The 20254-nt window shown below is 36.6% G+C and overlaps 2 protein-coding genes across 7 annotated transcripts in view; one reads left to right on the top strand and one right to left on the bottom strand.

Annotated features, from left to right (window-relative positions):
- Pms1 (PMS1 homolog 1, mismatch repair system component) overlaps positions 1-7334 on the bottom strand; it is a 108318-nt gene extending 100984 nt beyond the window's left edge. Inside the window, exon 1 of one of the 2 annotated variants that reach the window (XM_074071261.1) lies at positions 7314-7334. The gene's annotated coding sequence lies outside the window, so the exon portion shown is untranslated. Of the gene's footprint in view, positions 1-7072; positions 7094-7313 lie in introns of those variants that run through there. The other variant, XM_074071260.1, reaches the window with a different exon arrangement.
- On the top strand, positions 7095-20142 carry Osgepl1 (O-sialoglycoprotein endopeptidase like 1). 5 transcript variants are annotated; one of them, XM_074071267.1, is made up of 9 exons: positions 7095-7295; positions 8747-8994; positions 12114-12501; positions 13774-13978; positions 14097-14245; positions 15165-15295; positions 15419-15490; positions 16891-16996; positions 19900-20142. In XM_074071267.1, the coding sequence occupies exons 3-8, from the start codon at positions 12334-12336 to the stop codon at positions 16967-16969; spliced, it is 804 nt and encodes a 267-aa protein (XP_073927368.1). In that variant the 5' UTR covers positions 7095-7295; positions 8747-8994; positions 12114-12333; the 3' UTR covers positions 16970-16996; positions 19900-20142. The 5 variants fall into 5 exon arrangements, 3 of the variants coding, with proteins under 3 accessions (XP_073927368.1, XP_073927366.1, XP_073927367.1); XR_012447303.1 differs by lacking the exons at positions 7095-7295; positions 15419-15490 and adding exons at positions 7570-7689; positions 19117-19155 and having other exon boundaries at positions 8747-8990; XM_074071265.1 differs by lacking the exon at positions 7095-7295 and adding an exon at positions 7573-7689 and having other exon boundaries at positions 8747-8990.
- The last annotated feature ends 112 nt before the right edge of the window (positions 20143-20254 follow it).

The following is a 20254-nucleotide window of genomic DNA, read 5'->3' as shown; positions in this document are numbered from 1 at the left end:
CCACCAAACTCAACTATCCTAGCATTCCCATCATTGCATTTCTCATAAACCAATACATTAGTATTAATGTTTTTTTTAACAGTAGTTTCTTAGTAATTTGTGATATGTGACCTGTTAACCCAGAGTCCACTCACTTCCACACCCGATAAACCAATTTCAGTCCTACAAAAAAAAAAAAATCAGATGTTGAAACCAAGTAATTACATCATTGTTCTTGCTAGGCTATGGATACAGCTATGGCAAGCCACTCAGCTTTCTCCATGTAACTCCCCCCTCGCAATGTACTCTTTCAATTTCTATTTCCTTAATATTATTTGTCTTCTACCATTGTTACAGGAATCTTGAAAAGAGACATGGGAAATTTATGGGGACTAAGTATGGAGCTAGGAAACCTAATGGCCAAGAATCATATCCCAGATTGTTGACATTAACAGATGGCTCATGACATACAGCAGGATCCCACCAACCTGTAGTCAGTGGAGCCCCCCTAAAATAACAGGCCCAATTTGGCCATCCCAGGACAAAAATTCCCTTTGCCTGACATGTGGAATGAGTAGGACTAATTTTATCCTGTCTGGAGAGTGCACTTTGGCTTTGTTTTTTTTGTTGTTGTTTTTTACTTTACATAAGTAAATCTGTGTCAACCCTCATATCAGTGCAGCAGCACTCTCTGTGCTCAGCTGCCTCTCTGTGTTTTAATATGAAACTCTTACTGTCTTGATAAATTTGTGGATTAACCTGTAGCACCAAAAATTCCTGACAGTTATCTTGACAAAACAAAAACCATTTTTTATGACAGTTTTTTTGTAAATGTTATCAAGAATATAGTACTTTTAAGATAGCCTTGTTATGAGCTCAGAGAATTAAGTTTTAGCTTAACATCAATGCATTAAGTTTTGATCTTATTAATCACTTACCTAAGCATTTATAAGCTCCACCTTTTTATGACAACTTACTCTACCTTTATGACAACATAACTCTGTATCCTCTGGGGAAGCTTGTCTTTTTTTTTTTTTTTTTCATTTAAAAGTATTCTTTAACTTTTTATTTTTAAAAATCACATCCTTTTTTTTTTTCTGAATCTTTTATTTTTATTTATTTTTTTTTTCATTTTTCTTTTATTATTCATATGTGCATACAAGGCTTGGTTCATTTCTCCCCCCTGCCCCCACCCCCTCCCTTACCACCCACTCCACCCCCTCCCGCTCCCCCCCCATCAATACCCAGCAGAAACTATTTTGCCCTTATCTCTAATTTTGTTGTAGAGAGAGTATAAGCAATAACAGGAAGGAACAAGGGGTTTTGCTGGTTGAGATAAGGATAGCTATACAGGGCATTGACTCACATTGATTTCCTGTGCGTGGGTGTTACCTTCTAGGTTAATTCTTTTTGATCTAACCTTTTCTCTAGTTCCTGGTCCCCTTTTCCTATTGGCCTCAGTTGCTTTAAGGTATCTGCTTTAGTTTCTCTGCATTAAGGGCAACAAATGCTAGCTAGTTTTTTAGGTGTCTTACCTATCCTCACCCCTCCCTTGTGTGCTCTCGCTTTTATCATGTGCTCATAGTCCAATCCCCTTGTTGTGTTTGCCCTTGATCTAATGTCCACATATGAGGGAGAACATACGAAAAAATCACATCCTTAATACCATATATATGTATATATATATATAGTTGAAAATAATTCATAAACCCATTTAACTTAGAGTCCTATATTTGCATGAAAAAAAACAGAAAGCAAACAACCTTAAAATTTTTTGTATAAAAACCATTTATAGAAAGCCCATTTGTTAATAGACCCATGTATTATAAGAGAGAATTAAATCCCATATTTTATTTACAACAGAATGAAACAGGCTAAGGTCATTTTTCAACTACCCAAATTTTAAGATTCCTGCTGCAGGCGGTGGCCCCCCTTTTCTTTTTTTTTTTTTCCTTCTCCTCTGGTCTGAGCCAGTGTTAACCCCGAATGCCTGCATTCAGATCTCTAATTAGATCTGATTGAAATAAGTTTGAAAACTGGTTTTCTTCAAAGTAGCAGAACACAGTAATAATTTTTCACATTGACTCTATAATAAGAGCCATCCTCAAGTTGTTTACATATTCATATGTTAAAAGCTTAAGCAGTTTATAACAGATCTTTAAAATAAACACCCTGGTTTTTTGTTACCTTGAATATCACATTAACCTTATAACAGCAATTTAAGAACCATTTTGAAGATGCTTACACTTACACACACACGTTTTATAAATTAAGCATGCCAGAAAAAAACATCAATTTAAGCACACATAAGATGAGCTGGAATTCTAGGAGCAAGTTAAATTTTGCCCAGTGCTGTACACAAATTGACATACATACACAAAATTAGAGTGCACTCTCAGAAAAACCTTTTTAAACCATAACCAGAGGGCTATCCAGTGGAATGGTGGATGATGCATCTGTTCTCTTGTGAGTCTCCCTCTTTGGAACTGAATTTTTGTTACCCATCCCTTAATCTCAGTTGTGGCTATTTCTCAGGAAAAGCTCAAACACCCCTCTCACCCACCCAGTACTGGAGGTTTCTTGCATTTTACCCAAAGTGCTTTCTTTTTACTTATGTTGTTCCTCATCCTGGTCTATCTTGCTGGTGAGAAAACCAGGTAGGTGCTTGACCTCCCTAATTTCCGAGGTGTCTCACACACTTTAACCCCACTGCTCCCTAAACCTGAGAGACATGTTTTTACCCCAGACAGGATTACTAGGGTGTCTTCTGGGAGGTGATCAGTTTCCCCTTCTGCCTAAGGCAGGCCTGTTATTCAAACCTGGGTTCTAAACAGTCTGACAGTTGGGACTCCCAGTTGGTTCCTGAGCCTTCTCTGGGTTTCTTTGTGCAACTGAGACTCACTCGGCAGTGTGCCAGGAGAGGCAAGACCCCTTTGTACAACTGAGTCTCACTCTCCGGTGCACCAGGAGAGACAAGTCCCTCTGATGGATCAACAGGTCTGCTGGCACTCTCCCGATAAGTGGGGGATGCTGAGTCCCAGTGACAAGGAGGTGAAAACACCATCTCCTCTGAGTCCCAGACATAGCCCCCATAAATACTTACCTGTGTTCTCTGGTGATTTTTGCCAGCGTTTTGACTACTAAGGTGACATGAGTCATACTAAATAAAACACGTAAGAGTTGGTTTATTAAGATTTTCTAGATGACCTCATGGCTAAACAACTGTTTCTTGGGTGATTCTAATGCAGTTGATACCCTGTATGTTCTGTGACTGGACTATTTGGGGTCAATGACACTGTTCCCCTGCCAACTTAAGAGAAAATCTAAGGTTTTACTTCAAGAGCAACAACTAAACTAATATGTATATATAACCTCTAAAAGGGCTATGATGCTGTTGCTGGTTTCTGTATACTACATATGTTTATGTTCTTCAAGTATATCAAACCTTTTAAAATACAAAATTTAGATAAACACGGTAACAAAAAGTTAGTGGTACTGATACACTGTTCTGTATGTTGCTAAATTGTCCATCAAAATTTTACCCAGGGCTCTTTTAAGTCTTTGTCATTACAGTTCATAATCAAGTCCTTAAAAAAATGATTCTAATAAGTACTTATGTGTCAACCAGGTTAGCATTTTAGACGTCCGCTTTTGTTGGATTTTGTTTTGTATTGTCCTTGTCTAGAAGCCCACTGCGTAAGGGCTACTCCTTCTAAGCCTCTTGGTTGCTTAAACTTGGCCAAAAGGGTCTAGCTGGCACTGACTCCCATCTGATCTGCTCGTTACTTCCCCACCAATGTGGGACCAACACCAAACAAACACACAAAATCCAGGAAAGAACAAATCCTCATGATGAGGGAAGAAAATGACCAATTGAGAAGGATCTTCAGTCTATGGCCATACCACCCTGAATGCGCCCATTCTGTTTGGTCTCAGTAGCTAAGCAGGGTCAGGCCTGGTTAGTACTTGGATGGGAGACAGATCTTCAGAGGAGACTCTCAGAGACAAGCAGTTGGTGACAAGTGGGGAATGCTGTCAAAGTTCAAATGGAGTCACTCATGCCAGACCTCTCAAAAATAACCAAAGCTGAGAGGATCGAGGAAATGGTTCTTATGCATGTGTGGCTATCTGGCATTAAAGCCAGACACAACTCACTTTTTAGACAGGGTCTTCTACTTAAATAGAGACAAAATGACTATTTTTACTGCCTTTAAACATGTCCTTTGATACTTAAAGATGGTGGTTTTAACTTTTTTAAAACAACACATTTTCTTGGATATATATACTGATAGTATATTGTTGCCATGGTAATTCTAGTCAGTTAAAAAAAAATAGAGATACTGTCTGGGTAAAAGAATAAAATGTCCAACCATTAAAACCCCATTGGAGGGGCCCTTTTGTTGTTATCTTGTCTATCCCCACTGCAGTTAAAGTAGCAAAAACTGCTCCCTGGATCCACCACAACCAAGTAATGCCAGCCTATCCTGAGTGAGGGTGCATCCCTGACCTGACCCAGCCTCACCATGCAAGATCACCCTCTAGAATGCCTGCACCCTTCCTCAGCAGGACCCCGCTTCCCAGGAGACAATGGGACCACAAACAATGGGACAACAGCCCTGCTCTGGGGGGAGAAGATGGCATAGCAGGGAGATAAAAATCTAAATATGAAGAAGGCCATGTAGCAATGGGGTTGTGGGAATCTCAAACTGAAATATGGGACACTGAGGCAATTTAGCAGGAAGCAATGCTTTATTGAACTGGCACAGGCTCAGCAGACTCAAGTCCAAAGGTTGAGCCCCCAAAACAAGAGTCTCACCTTATATACCTTGCAAGCAGGTTACAGAAGCAAAAAGCAAGGCTTAACCCATATATTGGCTATTTCATCCCCTCAGTGCTATGTGACCTTTTTCATGTTTCAATTCTTTTAAGTTTTTATCTCTGTTATGCCATCCCTTCCACCTGTTACATTATCAGAATACAGACTTGACTGTTTCTTTTGTGGTTCTCCTACACTGAGGGTGAAGTAGCCAATAGAGTTACATGCAACCATAAATGGGTTAAACCTTGCTTTTTGCTTCTGTAACCTGCTTGCAAAGGTATATAATATGAGACCCCTTTGTTCTCGGGGCTCAGCCTTTGGATGTGAATCAGTTGAGCCGCTGCCGGCAGGCTAATAAATATTGCTTACTGAATAGCATTGGTGTTCCATGTTTCTGTTTAGGATTCCAGTAACAACTAGACTTTGAGATCATTTAGGAAAATTACTGAATCTTAACTAGAAAGTAATAAAAGTCCTAGAAAAACCCCTATCAATATATGATTAATGAAAGTAAAATTCAACCAGGCCCAGTGGCTTAAACTTGTAATTCTAGCTACTCTAGAGGTCTACACAAGATTGCTTAACTCCAGGAGGTCAGAACCAGCCTGAGCAACAGCAAGACCCTAAATCTTAAAAAACAAAAACATCCTGCTTAGTAGGATCTAATTATGGAGTAAGTGTTAGACTGGCAACAGCTGATACAAAGTTGGCGTGATTCAGCTGCAACTCTCCAAGTTGAAGTTATAAAGATTAGTCTGTATTTTGTCAAGACTGCTCATGAGTAGCCATTGTAACCATATGACATGATATGCCTGAAAGTACAGACAGGTCCAGGGAGCATAATTGTCTTTCCTTCAATCACCTTTTCTACAATACAGCTTTTTAAAAAATGAAACATGTATTTCTTCACTTGCTAAATTTGTGGGACTGGTTTAAGTGCCCTTCATTCAATCAAGAGATATAAAATTCCTTCCTAATATGCCCTAGAGTTCTGCTTCACATAAAGCAGCAGACTCAACAGTGGACAAGATTGCCTAGATGGAAATTGACCCAAAGATAGTAGCATATACAAGAAGAATAACTCTGGACAGCACAGACATACATCTGTTGAACATACTCTGAATTATAAAAAACAAATAACAGATATAAAAGGTTTTATGTCTAGACTGAATTCCAGTGTATAACAACTTCTATTGTGTAATAAAACAGTATCACTAGTTTTTCTTTAGGTCTTAATTTTTCCTTTTTTTTCTTTTGAGGGGGTGGGGGGGATGTTTCACACTTATGAAAATGTGAGTTATTCTGTCTCCTGGCAGTTAAGAAAACAGGCTCCAGAGCCAGGACTGACTCTAATCCTTGCTCTGCACATACTGTATTTACTTGTAAATCACCCAAACCTGTGGCCCAGTTGTCTGAAAAATGAGGACAAACTATCTCACGGGTGGTGTCGTCAGAATTAAATAATCTATCACAGTACCTGGCACATAGTTAAGTGCCACTTTATTATTATTACACATAAGTGAAAAACTTTGAAAAGCATAGGTTCCAACTTAAAAAAAAAAAAACTTCTCAAAAGTACTGTGGTAGTTATGCATCTACTTGTTTGTATCTACCCCTAGCCTGTATTATGTGGTAAGATTTCCTCATCTTTTATAACCAGAGCTTTCTTCAAGGCACTGTATATGCTAGCCATAGCCAACCTTGCTTTGTATAGCCCTTGCTTACCAGAACCTTAATGATTAGTAAGGGGAGAAGAAAGACTACTCCATCAAGTAGTAACAAGTTCATAAACCAAACAAAGAAAAAATACAAAGAAAAACTGAAGGAGGTGCAAAAATGTGAGTACATACTGTGTAGAAGGTTGTGTACATGGTAAGCTGGGGACTATATAATGTAAGAAGAAAAATGTATTACTTACTTATTTTTAGATCGCAAAACTAGGCCAGCCACCGACCTTTTTAGTTTAAATGCAGTGGGAGTAACGGTTTAGACTGTTCGACCAGAGCACTTCCGTCGTCTGGGAACCCTTTGCAGGTTCTTGGAGGCTAGTTTGCACTTTTTCTGATCAAAGTACAATATCATGTATCTCAGCCCACCACCTTTAGATTTGGTGATAGTTCCCCTAAAATGGCAATCTATCTCATGATTTCCCCAAAGACAACAAACTTTTTAAATGTGGCGTGTACTGTAAAACTGTTGTGTAGTGACACAAACCTCAATTCGGCCTCCTCTTGATCAATCACTATCAGTGTGACCTTGTACGAGTCAAGTTACCTGCAAGTTTGGAAGAAACGCACAGAGAGCGTCGCCGACGAAAACTGCCTATAAGTTTTCCTTTACTACAGGTGCGCCCTAAGGCTCACCAACCAAGGCTGGCGGAAGAAACTCAGGCACGGCTCTGATGACATCACTTCCGGGCGCCAGGTTCGGCGTCGCTGTGCCCGAGAAGGGGAAGCAAGCTAGGTAGAGGAGAGGCGAGCTACGGTTCTCCAGGAAGGTGGGTGGGATTGCTCACCTCTTGCGCATCTGGAAAAGCGGCTCCACTCTGAGGCCCTCGCTTTCCTAAAGCTCCGGGAGACGCTGTCCAGGTCACCTGGTTCACTAGAGCGTTCTTGACCGGAAAGGGAAGCGCTTCTCGCCGTAGGCCTTAAAAGGCAGGAGTTACTGTGAATCTAATTCCTTAGTCTTTGTGAGCTTCACTCCTCGAGACGGCCCTCTGCGAATAGGTCGCTCATCCCTAATCCCTGGATGTCCTCTTTCCCATTCCCAGTCCTGGTATTATTCGCAGTTGTTTGTTTTTTCAGTGCTGGGAAATCGAACCCAGGGCTCAATGCAAACGCTTTGTCACAGAGCTACATCGCCGGCCCGCGCCGGTGTTGTCCATTCGAATGGTGAGGGAAGGTGAAAACAGGTTGCTTTACTGAGATAGAATGGTATTATTTTGGGAAAAAGTTTAGAGAGAAAAAAAAAAAACCAAACTTGCGATGTTAAGCCTGAGACAAAAAGTGGAGATTTAATTCCAAAGATTTATTAAGGCTAAAGTTGATGTTAGGTTGCAGTGGTGAGTTGAGATGTGTTCCTTCTAGGATGAACTTGTGAGCCTATTGTTTCTAAGCTAGAAGACTGTATCTTTGTTTTTGTGCATTTTAAATAAACTCTTGTTTGGGGACCAAATGGTTACATTTTATTATGAAAAATGTTTTCAGGAAATAAGTTGCAATTATTTTTCCATTTGTCTTTGTTTGATTTAAAAAAAAAACTTGTGTAAATGTTAGCTATCAAAAAAGCACTTTGAGAGCACTATCCATGCAACTATTGTACTGTAATATTGGCTGTTATATAAAGAATAAGGAATAGTTTGTTCACAGCAGCATGAAAATAACAGTGAAGGTTGAGCATCGCTTATCCAAAATGTTTGGACCAGAATGTTTCAGATTTCAGTTATTTTTTATTTTGGAATATTGGCATATTTATGAGATATCTTGGGGATTAAATCCACGTCTAAGAACAAATTCATATACATTCCATATACACCTTATAGTCATAACCAGAAGGTAATTTTATATAAACATTTTAGTGTGTTTGTGTTTCCACTGACAAGTCATGGTAGGTTAGATGTGGAATTACCCACTTGTGGCGTCATGTCAGTGCTGAGAAAGTTTTAAGGTCTTTAGAATTTCAGATTTTTGGATTAGGGATGCTTGTGCAGTTCTAAAAAATGTATCTAACTTCTCCTTTCCCTCTTGAGAAGCCTTATATTCCATACTGATGTTTACATTGACTGCCTTCTCGGGCCTTTATAAAATATTGGTAACCTTTACAAACTTTCCTATAATTTGATAAAACTATATATAAAAAAATAAGCATTCATTTTTTTGTTTTAAGTGAATGAGTTAATTGCTAATGTCAATTCCAAGTAATAGGTTTGTTTCTATAATTCTTTTCCAGAAATCATCTATAGAGTAGTAAGTATGCCAATACTGAATAAGACAGCAGGGGTCTTTTCTATACCATCAAAAGGGAACCTTTATGGAGTTTTAAGAAGTTTTACTTTTCATCCTGGAACACGATTTCTTCATAAACTAGTATTGGGAATTGAAACCAGCTGTGATGATACAGCAGCTGCTGTGGTGGATGAAGCTGGAAATGTGTTGGGAGAAGCAATACATTCCCAAACTGAAGTTCATTTAAAGTAAGTAGGTATTACTTAGTCATTCTCATCTCTTTTTGAAAAAGTAAAATGAAACCATTCTTTTGTATTTATCATGTATAGACATAAAATTTTAGAGCTATAATATTATTTCTTTGTATAAAAGCCTCTTAACAACTGCTATAGAAAACCTCAAACACCTCATTCTGGCTTTTAGAGCTTTCCACAGTAAGATCCCAACCTTTGCTAATCTTGTTACCAAAAAAGACTAAGCTCAATCCCAGCTCTAATATTTATCAGTGATTTTCCCTCAATAATGCCTTGTCTTCTTTTTTCCACCTGTATGTTTTATGAATTTCAATTGAAATCCTAGAATAGTATGACCTGACCTTCAGCCTGTGTTTAAAACCACTGGGAAAAAAATACTAATCACATTTATGCCTATAATTTTGTAGATACTTAGGTAAATAGTACCGCACTGTTATATTAAAGCTTAGAATGGTGTAGAGTTTTAAACTCAGGTGTTTAAGAAAATCACCAGATTACATAAATAAATGGACTACATATAAAAGTGCAGAATATCTGGCGGTCACTGCTCAGCTCTAGCCAATTATTGTGACTCAGGAATTCAGAACCTGTGTCATTCAATCATCAGAATTTTCAAGAGAAGCTGGGCATGGTGACTTACTTAGGAGGTAGAGATTGGGAGAATCACAGATGGAGGCCAGTCTGGGCAAAAAGCTAGACCCCATCTCAATAAATCAGGCATGGGTGATATGTGCCTGTGAACCCAAGCTACATGGGAAGCTTTCAGTAGGAGGATGGTGATCTGAGGCTGGCCCCAGGCAAAAATGCAAGACCCTGCCTAAAAAATAGCTAAAGCAAAAAGGGCTGGCGGTGGCTCAAATGGTAATGTGCCTGGTCCTGAGTTCAAACTCCAGTACCACCAAAAAAAAAAAAGAAAAGAAAAAAGGAAATTTAAAATTGCCAAGTAATGCCTAAGACACTGGGTACAAATGTGAATGCATTATATGGTCTTTGCCTCTAAGCAACCCACTATATAAAGTGGGTTAATGTGTAGTTTCATATTCTGGTTCAGCCACTTAGTAGCATTGGGACCATGCACGATTTTCCATGCCCCAATTTCCTTATCAATAAAATGACTAATAGTGGAAACTAACTTATATTTTGAAAATTGAATATAAATTCTTTTTTTAATTTGAATTCTTAAAGTATTTGGCACAGTTCTTGACAAATAGTAAGGGGTCTATAAAATGTAGCTATTAGTAGCATTGTACTTCCAGTACAGCTATCAAGAAGCAGACAGCAAACAAATCATTGCAAAACAATGTACAAGTATGATAACAAGAGTGTTGCTTGATAGGACAAACCCTTCTTCCAAACCAGGGACCTGAATGACATCCTTCACTTCTCCCTCACCACTCCACATCCAAGCCAGTCATCCATTCATAGGAAATTCAGCTCCCAAATATTTCTTGAAACTTTTCTCTCCCTTCTTACCAACTTAGTTCCATCCCTTATTTCTCTTGCCTGGATCTTGGCGATAGCCTTGAACCTAATTGTTTTCACGCTGTCTATTAGCTTCCCTCCCTAATTTTCCATACTCCATACTTTATGCAAATTATAATATGACAAGAGACCATTTTCTCATTATTAGTTCTTGTTCAAAGTACTTAGAATTACCTGTGGAAGATAAAATACACAGAAGAGGCACAAAAAGGAGAAGAGAAACACAAGAGAGAAGTGACAAATGAGTGTGAGGAAGAGGATTTGAATTTTAAACTCTTCCAGATTTCCAGAAAGTAAAGATTTGAGTAGGAAAGTTACAGGGTCCCTTAATAATGTGTACTTTATAATATTCTCTGGCATCACAATATGAGATAGTCTCCAAGGATCAGAGGGCATAGCTAGGAAAGCGCAATTCAAAGACTGTTGAATGGATTGGAGGGCTTTTTAAACTTGGTGGTGCAGTAGTATTAGACTTAATGTGGAGAGTGAGGGAAAGGTGAAGGTGAACCTTGAAACTCAAATGATTCTGGGGTGATCACCACTGACAGAGATGAATAATAGAGAAAAAGTATCCCTGAAAATAATAAAAAAATTAAGTTACAATTGGACATGATGTAAGAGATTATTTCCCCTCATTGCCTGAAATTGTATTTTTTTAACTATTAAGTAAATATTTATTGAATGTTCCATTGTTCTATGTAGGTCCCAATAGGGAAGAAAGAAAATAGCAAATCTTGCAACATCACATATTCAAAGATGGTTTTTTTTGAGACTAGAGGTGTATTCTGCAGATTGTGTATTTTACTGCATTGCCTCTCAGATTATAAATCAGTCACATGCTACCATATTTGTTGCTAGCAAATTTCCCTTTTAATTCTTTACTTTTGACATTTGGAGTGACCATCCACTGTATTACATGGACCAAAAATCTCAGTTACCAACTCTGAGCTGTGATTTCCAAACTTTATTTTGGGATTCCAACCTATTTACTGTCCTGGTATGACCAGGTATGTATTTAAAAATAAACTTACCTTCTTCACAAAACTGTCTTCATATTTCTCACTGTTATTATTTCTTTTACCTCAGTCACCCCAGCTGAATATCTGAGTCATCTTTGATGCCTCAGTCCTCCATGCTCTCATATTCCAATTAGCTATTACAGTTTTCAAGGCTCTTTGTCCCTTTCCTTTCATTCCCACAATCACCCAGTTTAAGATACAGTCACTTTACACAATGTTTTTCATAATAATCTGTTTAAAAATCTCTATGTTAAAGGAGATCAGTTTCCTTAAAATGTAATTTTATCCTGTGCTTTCCTTGTTCATAACTCCTTTAGAATGCTTTACAAGACTGGTGGATTCATTCATTAACAAACAAGTTCTTGTAGTTTTGTTCACAAGTTTGAAGAATCAGGAAAGTTATCCCCTTAATCACTCTATACTGAGTTCTTATCACAGTGTGTAGCATTATAAAGCACACAGTGTAAACATACTTGACTTACTATTTTCAGCTATGTAATGATTCATATGGCCCTCCCACCAGCTACAACATATTATCATTTGTCCTCATTTTTAAAAATACTAAAATTACCTAAAAAAAAACCAAACTAAAAACCTGTCTTGTTGTTCCTTCCAGAACAGGTGGGATTATTCCTCCAGTAGCTCAGCAGCTTCACAGAGAAAATATTCAGCGAATTGTACAAGAATCTCTTTCTGCCGGTAGAATTTCTCCAAGGGAACTCTCAGCAGTTGCAACTACCGTAAAGCCAGGACTTGCATTAAGCCTGGGAGTAGGCTTATCATTTAGCTTGCAGCTGGTAAACCAGTTAAAAAAGCCTTTCATTCCCATTCATCACATGGAGGCCCATGCACTTACTATTAGGTTGACCAATAAAGTAGAATTTCCCTTTTTAGTTCTTTTGATTTCTGGAGGTCACTGCCTACTGGCATTAGCCCGAGGAGTTTCAGATTTTCTGCTTCTTGGAAAGTCTTTGGACATAGCACCAGGTGACATGCTTGACAAGGTAATTACTTAATTTCTCCATTCTTTTTGTTATGTCATCTGTTTCAATTAAATAGAAACAGATGTGCTACTGCCATTCCTCTAAGTAGTTCTCAGTGATAATTTTATTAGGCTGAAAAAAGTTATGAATAGTAAGAAAAAGTAGTACATAAAGGCCGTATGTGATAGCAGATGCCAATAGTCCCAGCACTTAGGAGGCTGAGGTAGGAGGACCACAAGTTCAAGGCCATCCTGACCTTGTCTCAAAAAACAAACCAAAAAAAGACTAGTACATAACTTTGTAATTCTTTCTTACCCATTGTAATAAGATGATAAGAGTTTTACAGCTACACTTAAAGCTTTGTTCAAATAATTTGCAACTGCAGTTATATATTTAGTCAAAATGCTTTGTAAATTGTTGTGTACTACAAAATATGAAAGGATACATAAAAATTAGAATGACAAGATGTACATAAAGATTAACATGACAGTAAGATATACAAATTCTATGACTAAATTGCACTATTGCTGATACCACACTCATAGATTTTCTTGTTTAGAGTACTACAGAGCCACCTGAACTGACACTTATTTAAAGAAACACACTGCCAACTACTGAAATGATGGGAACAAAGAGTAGGGCAGGTTCTTATTTTTGAAGTTCATCATTGTCAACATCAATCTTATTTTCTAACCCCAGTTTAAAACTATGGGGACAGTGATTGGCCACTATTGATCAGGTTGTTATAAAGAATAGGATTATCTGCTTTCTTGAAATCAGCTATAGTTCGTATTTATCAAAGTATGGCATATATATATATATATTTTTTGGTGGTACTTGTGGTTTTGGTGGTTTTTTGGTACATGGTAGTGCTTGCTAGGCAAGTGCTTTACCACTTGAGCCATACCTCCAACCATTTTTGCTTTTATCACATTTTTTAGGTAGGATCTTACATTTTTGCCTGGACTGGCCTCAGATAGTGATCCTCCTTCCTATGCCTCTCACATAGCTGCAGTTACAGGTGTGCACCATTGTGCACTGCTTTTTTGTTGAGATGGTGTCTTGATCTTTCGCCTGAGCTGGACTTGAACCGATTGTCCCAGTCTCCACCTTCCAAGTAGCAGAGATTAAAGGCATGCACCACCACTCCCAGCCCTAGTACATTTTATTCATTCAGGGTTTTTAAAGTAATGTTTCAGTTCATTTCCTCTGCTTGCATCTTTTGCTTTCAAAATGTATACTTTCTGTCCCATTAAGTATTTTTAATATTTAATATGTTTTTTGTTTTAATAGGTGGCAAGAAGGCTTTCTTTAATCAGACATCCTGAGTGCTCCGCCATGAGTGGTGGGAAGGCTATAGAACATTTGGCCAAACAAGGAAATAGATTTCATTTTGATATTAGTCCACCCATGCAACATGCTAAGAATTGTGATTTTTCTTTTTCTGGACTTCAACATGTTATTGATAAAATAATAACACAAAAGGAAAAAGAGGAAGGTATATTTTTTAAAAACCTTAGTAAGTTTTTTATTTCAAGAGAAAGGAATGTTCCTACTTAGTAAAGTTGGACAAATATTCTTGGACTGTACCTAAAAGTACCTGCTCATTTCTATAGGTATTGAGAAGGGACAAATCCTGTCTTCAGCTGCAGACATTGCTGCTGCAGTACAGCACACAACAGCATGCCATGTTGCAAAAAGAACACATCGTGCTATTCTGTTTTGCAAGCAGAGAGACTTGTTATGTCAAAGTAATGCAGTACTAGTAAGTTTTGTCATCTGCCCTTCTAGTAATAGTATACTTTACAGTATATTACTTTTTTCCCAAGAATTTAATTGACCTTGTGTTTAGGGTGAATATTCTGGCCCTAACAGTGTGAAATTATGCAGCATAGAAAAAGCTTACTAACAACCATTTCTAGTACAGATTTGGTAACTTTATGAGACATCTGTATAGCCTTTGTGATAAAAAAAATCCAGGGCCACATCTTCTCTTTGAACTTGAAAGAAGGTTTACATAAACTAAATGCAAAAATTGCTGTCGTTTTTAGAGAAGTAAGCTGGTATTCCCTATCCTTTCATTGAAATCCCTTTAAATGTGCTTATAAGTCTTGATAATCTATTTAATATATATTAAAACTTACTCTTCTGAAAATAATAAAGTAGAAAATGTTTAAATGATAGTAATTTGCAAAATGGAATACTAAATGAATTTTAAAGATAATACTTGTTTTGTCGGGGGGTTGTTTTGGGAGTTTCTTTTGGCAGTACTGGGGCTTGAACTTGGGGCCTCACACTAGGCAGGTGCTCTAACGTTTAAGCCACTCCACCAGCCAAAAGATTATTTTTTTTTAAGTTATGTAGTACAATGAGAAAAAATATGCTTAAATGTAAAAAAGTGCAGGGTCTAAAATATTTGTGTACTGTGATTGCAACTATATTACATAAATAGTTAGGAAAATGGTTGAAATGTACAAAAATGCTGGTAGTGATTATATACTGATATTAAAATTGCTAGTGATTTTTTCCATCTCCATACTTTTATTATACCAATTACTGTACTTGCACATTACCTAACCTAGAGAGAGAAAGAGTTTCTCATTGTAAACAACTGGTACTTTCCTCAGGTTTAGTTGGCTCATATCCATTTCTAATAGTTGTTAATTTTGGTCCTTTCAATTCAGGTTGTATCTGGAGGTGTTGCAAGTAACTTGTATATCCGAAGAGCTCTGGAAATTGTAGCAGATGCAACACAATGCACTTTGTTATGTCCTCCTCCCAAACTGTGCACTGATAATGGCATTATGATTGCATGGTAAGCCACGGGACATAGGTGCCTCACTCATAACCATGTAAATAGTAATGACATTTTACCATACTAAATCTTCTTTCTTTAAATCTTGGGGCTACTGATTTTATTTTATTAATTTTTATTTAGGAATGGTATTGAAAGATTACGTGCTGGCTTGGGCATTTTACATGATGTAGAAGGCATCCGCTATGAACCAAAGTATGTGGTACCCTTTATAATGTTTATATACAAGTTACATTATAAAAGCCAAAGCCTGGATTTTACTTTGATATATGAAGTTTTCATTGACTTTCTGTTGGTACATTATTACGTTATTTTTTGCCATGAAACTAGCCAAGTAATACTTTGGAGAAATAATTAAGAAATATTTTTGCTATAGGAACAAATTATAAAAATTTTGACAGATTATGTTAGTTAGAAGTAGGCCGTGGGGAGGGAGAGGTGATGCATTCCTTTATTTGGAACTAGAAGTGACATTTGCAATGTCAAGTGGGTCTCGGGACAAGCTGATATGCTAGAGAACATAAGGAAAAATTCAGAAAGCATTCAGATGTGAGTTTGGGTTATGATTGTGCGCTTGCAGGGGAAGCTGGGAAGTGGCCAAAAGGTAATTCATTACCGTTCTTAAATCGTAAGTTGCAGTAGTAGCACTGCTTATAAATTTGCTTTCGAGTTCTGCTCTATGTTAATTCTGAAATAGTAAAGAACAATTAATGTTTCATAATCTGATATTCAATTTTGAGCATTGGTTCATCTAATATTTTTAAACTTGTCAGAAATATGTATGCTGTATGAACCACAAACTATTAATGCTGATTGTGAATGAACAGAGTTGGAAAAAATCCCTTAGGTTGACAGCCTGGCCTCAATTAGATGGTATCCACTGGTCCAATTGTACCCTCTGTGGCAGTCTTGAGGCTGAAGATGATGACTTATTCCAGGTTAGGCTCAGGACAAAGTCTCATTTTGAACATCTAGAAAAGCAGAAATCTATAGCCAACATTTTTTGCTGAAGATGAAGAGATAAAGAGGGTAGGAGCTAAAAGTGGCAAAGGAATGTTGAAACAAGACAAGCTTTTGAAACCTCAGAGAAGAATTCATAGAAACCTAAACTATGCGATAAATTTTTTTTCACATTTTAGCTGTATTAAAAATTATAAAACATCTTTCATTATTTTTGTTTCATTTTAAGGGTGTACGTGTGTATGTATTGCTATTGTAGTTGTTAGGGATCAAAGCCAGGGTCTTATTCATGCTTAGACAAGTGCTCTCCTGCTGAGCGACATTACATCCTAGCTCTCATTTTAAGTTTTTAACCTGGGAATTTACATTACTTGAGAGCAATAGAACCCTCTTTCAGAAACATCTCAAAATTTAAATTTCTTATTGAGATGGTTTTTATTATCCTAATTTGATATTTGATATTGCACTATATTTGTATTTATGTAGGAACCATTAACACATATAATGAATTACATATTACTTAATTATACATTATTTACACTGTCAGAACTCTAAAACAGATAGTGTATTTAGAGCTAGTGATGGACTATGAAGCAAGTATCTGAGATAATATGACTTGTCTGATTATGATGCAGATGTCCTCTTGGAGTAGATATATCGAAAGAAGTTGGAGAAGCAGCCATAAAAGTACCACGATTAAAAATGAAGATATGATGTTTGCTTTCCAAAAAGTCTCTAAAGGTAGTATTTCAGCATTAAAATTTTTAATGTTTTGTGTATCAAATTGAAAAATATGTTAATTAGTCATCAGACCTTTCTTTTGGGGGAACTGTTGATGGGGGAGCTTGTGGGGGTAGGAGTGGAAGAAGAGGGAGAGGGAAAGAGTATTATTGAATACATTGTATGTGCATATGAAAATATGCGCATAGTGTGTACATACTATATATGAATACATTGTATGTGCATATGAAAATATGCGCATAGTGTGCACATACTATATATGAATACATTGTATGTGCATATGAAAATATGCGCATAGTGTGCACATACTATATATGAATACATTGTATGTGCATATGAAAATATGCGCATAGTGTGCACATACTATATATGAATACATTGTATGTGCATATGAAAATATGCGCATAGTGTGCACATACTATATATGAATACATAGTATGTGCATATGAAAATATGCGCATAGCGTGCACATACTATATATGAATACATAGTATGTGCATATGAAAAGGTTGTAACGACAACTATTTAAAAATTGTGCAGGAAGTCTTAAAGGGGGTTAAGAAAAAGGGGGAAAGAAAGAGTATTAGAGGGGATGAATATGATCAAAGTGCATGCATGGAAATACAATAAACCCCTCACTTTGTTCAATTAATATACACTTATAAAAGTAATTTTTAAAAATTCTTTTGTTATTCCTTTTCTTATGTCTGCTCTTTTGAGAAACAATAATAATACATTATAGTCTTCCAAGGGAGCATAGCTTTTTTCTTTATCAAAAATCCAAGTAAAATATCTTGTGGGGAAAGAATGTACTGATGTTGGCAGGTAGAAAGAGAAACTTCGGAAGAAACAGTGATTATTTTGAATCCTTGCCCCATGTGCAGCCTAGATCTTTTCCCTTCTTTCTCAAATCAGGGTAGTAGAAAGGTTTTTTGATTTCTAGTGAAACATGAGCCTAACTACTTTAATGAGAGAGCAGTTTTAAAAGGTAGCCAGGTCAGTTATGTCTAATCAGAGAATTCCAAGTTAAGACAAAAGTTGACCAGCAATACGTATTACTAGTTATACAAATAAGTTATTAGATATGGTCTTTGGACTATGACTATATGTTTTGAAAAATCCATCTAATTTGAGATTTTAAAAAATTTGACATTCAAGTTATCTCACAATATGCATGGTACTCTAGCTGACCAAATACATTCAAATTCATTATTTTAGAAATTGTATTTACTCTCAAAATAAATGAGATGAAAACGATTTATTTATTTTTGGATAATTTTCTTTGAATCTAAAACTTTGTACTGTAGATATCATGAGTATGATTTTTTTCTGCCTAAAAGAACTAATCATACTGTCTCTTGACCTTAAAGACAGTGCTACTCACTGTTTAATGTCCTTTGGAAGATTTTACCAATAAAGGTTTTTATTTTTTTATGTTATTTATTTATACAGTTCTGGGACTTGAACTCAGGGCCTACACCTTGACCACTACCCCTTTTGTGTTAGGTATTTTCAAGATAGGGTCGATCTCATGAACTGTTTGCCCATGCTGGCTTCGAATTCTGATCCTCCTGATCTCTGCCTCCTGAGTAGCTAGGATTATAGACATGAGCCACTGGCACCCAGCCAAGTAAAGGTTTTTATGACATCATCTATACTAGACCCAGATTGTTAGTATTCTAATCAATGTGCTATTGAGAAACTAGATAAAAATTTTAAATGGAAAGTCTTCTTATTTTAACCCTGCTTTAAGGTGACTTTCTTCTCAGGAAGTTCCATAAGTAATTCTTTTTTTAGAATTATGGTCATCTATTTTATCCTAGAAATAGAAAACTACAGATAAGGAAACTTGTGGAAATAGTTAATTCTTAGAATAGCTTTGCACGCTTTGATATTAAATTCCTGTATAAGTTTGGGGACTAGCAGAGTGACCAAGTGGTAGGTCACCTGTCTAGCAAGTGTGAGGCCCTGAGTTCAAACCTCCAGTACTGCCAAAAAAAAAAAGTTTTAAATTACTATATATGTGTGATAGAATTGGTTAAGAAATATTTAGAAGAAACAGTTTGTGATTCACATTTTACATTTTCATTTGCATTCTGTATCTGTCATTCAAAACTCAGAGACAAGTATAATTGTTTCCTGTGGCTGTTATAATCAGAGTAAGTAAATTACAGGGGAAAATTTACCATAATCTGTGTTTTGAAAATTTCTAAGTAAAAATTGCTCAGTAAAAAATCAAAGATGACAGAATTAAGCTCATAATATTCAAGAAATTGCAGATAAATAAGCAAATTCTGGAAGCCTTCTATATCTTTAGGCCTTTTAGCACTTAGCCATAAGGGAGGGAGGGAGAAAGGGGGCTATAAGGAAGGCAGGAAAAGGAAGGGAAAAGAAAAAGTAAGGGGAAAATATTGAACACTATTTTGGCAAGCCTATGTGCCAAAAATTATATACTACAGTATACTACAGCTAAGAGGCAGGCAAATTATTGAAACCATGTATTTCTTGAGATTTTTTAATGCATATTTTTAAATGAAAAAATGGGGTAATAAAAATCTTTGAGGGGCGAGCTGTCCTTCAGAAGAAGTATTTTGTATTACTGGTAGAATTGTCTGGTTTGGCCAAAATACTGTGGAAATACCTGTGACTGAATACAAAGAATCCCTGATTCTCAATCTGAAAATAATCTTAAAATATGATCTTCAGCCCACATGAAGCCAGTTTCAAAGTTCAAAAGGTATTCTCTAAAGGCTTTTGTTTTACATTTACATATGCTTAATATTTCCATTAATATAAGTTTTTATCCTTATTGGTGCTGAGTAAATGACAGTTTCTTGTTATTTGATTTTTTTTCTTTCTATATAAAACATTTTGTTTTTCCTCTTGCATTTCCTGTATTTTAGTCTATCTATTAGAAAGTTGTGACTCAGAAGAAAAGACAAAAAAGAGGAGGTAATGTGACATCGGAGGTGAAGATTGGAGTGATGTGAATACAAGCCAAGGAATATCTTGATTCTCCTCTAGAGCCTCCTGTGTAGCCTGATTTCAGATTGCTAGTCTCCAGAACTGTAAGAGAATAAATTTTGGTTGCTTTAAGCTACCAAAAAAAAAAAAAAAAAAAAGAAAGAAAGAAAGAAAAGAAACAAGTTACCACTCAGAGCAATTAACGTATTTTAAAATTGAAATGAAAGATTCCAGTTCTCTTAATTTGCAGTTTTGCAATGGTTAAGAGCACAGGCTTTGCAATGCTAGGAATAT

This window comes from Castor canadensis, chromosome 4, assembly GCF_047511655.1.
Source record: "Castor canadensis chromosome 4, mCasCan1.hap1v2, whole genome shotgun sequence".
In the NCBI taxonomy this organism is placed as follows: domain Eukaryota; kingdom Metazoa; phylum Chordata; class Mammalia; order Rodentia; family Castoridae; genus Castor; species Castor canadensis.
This window is presented reverse-complemented; position numbering and strand designations above follow the sequence as displayed.

Coding starts and splice junctions, on each gene's coding strand:
- Osgepl1 (XM_074071265.1), top strand. CDS start 7,629: ATGCAAACGCTTTGTCACAGAGCTACATCGCCGGCCCGCGCCGGTGTT. Junction 12,502..13,773: donor CAGGTGACATGCTTGACAAG/GTAATTACTTAA, acceptor TTGTTTTAATAG/GTGGCAAGAAGGCTTTCTTT. Junction 14,246..15,164: donor GTCAAAGTAATGCAGTACTA/GTAAGTTTTGTC, acceptor CTTTCAATTCAG/GTTGTATCTGGAGGTGTTGC.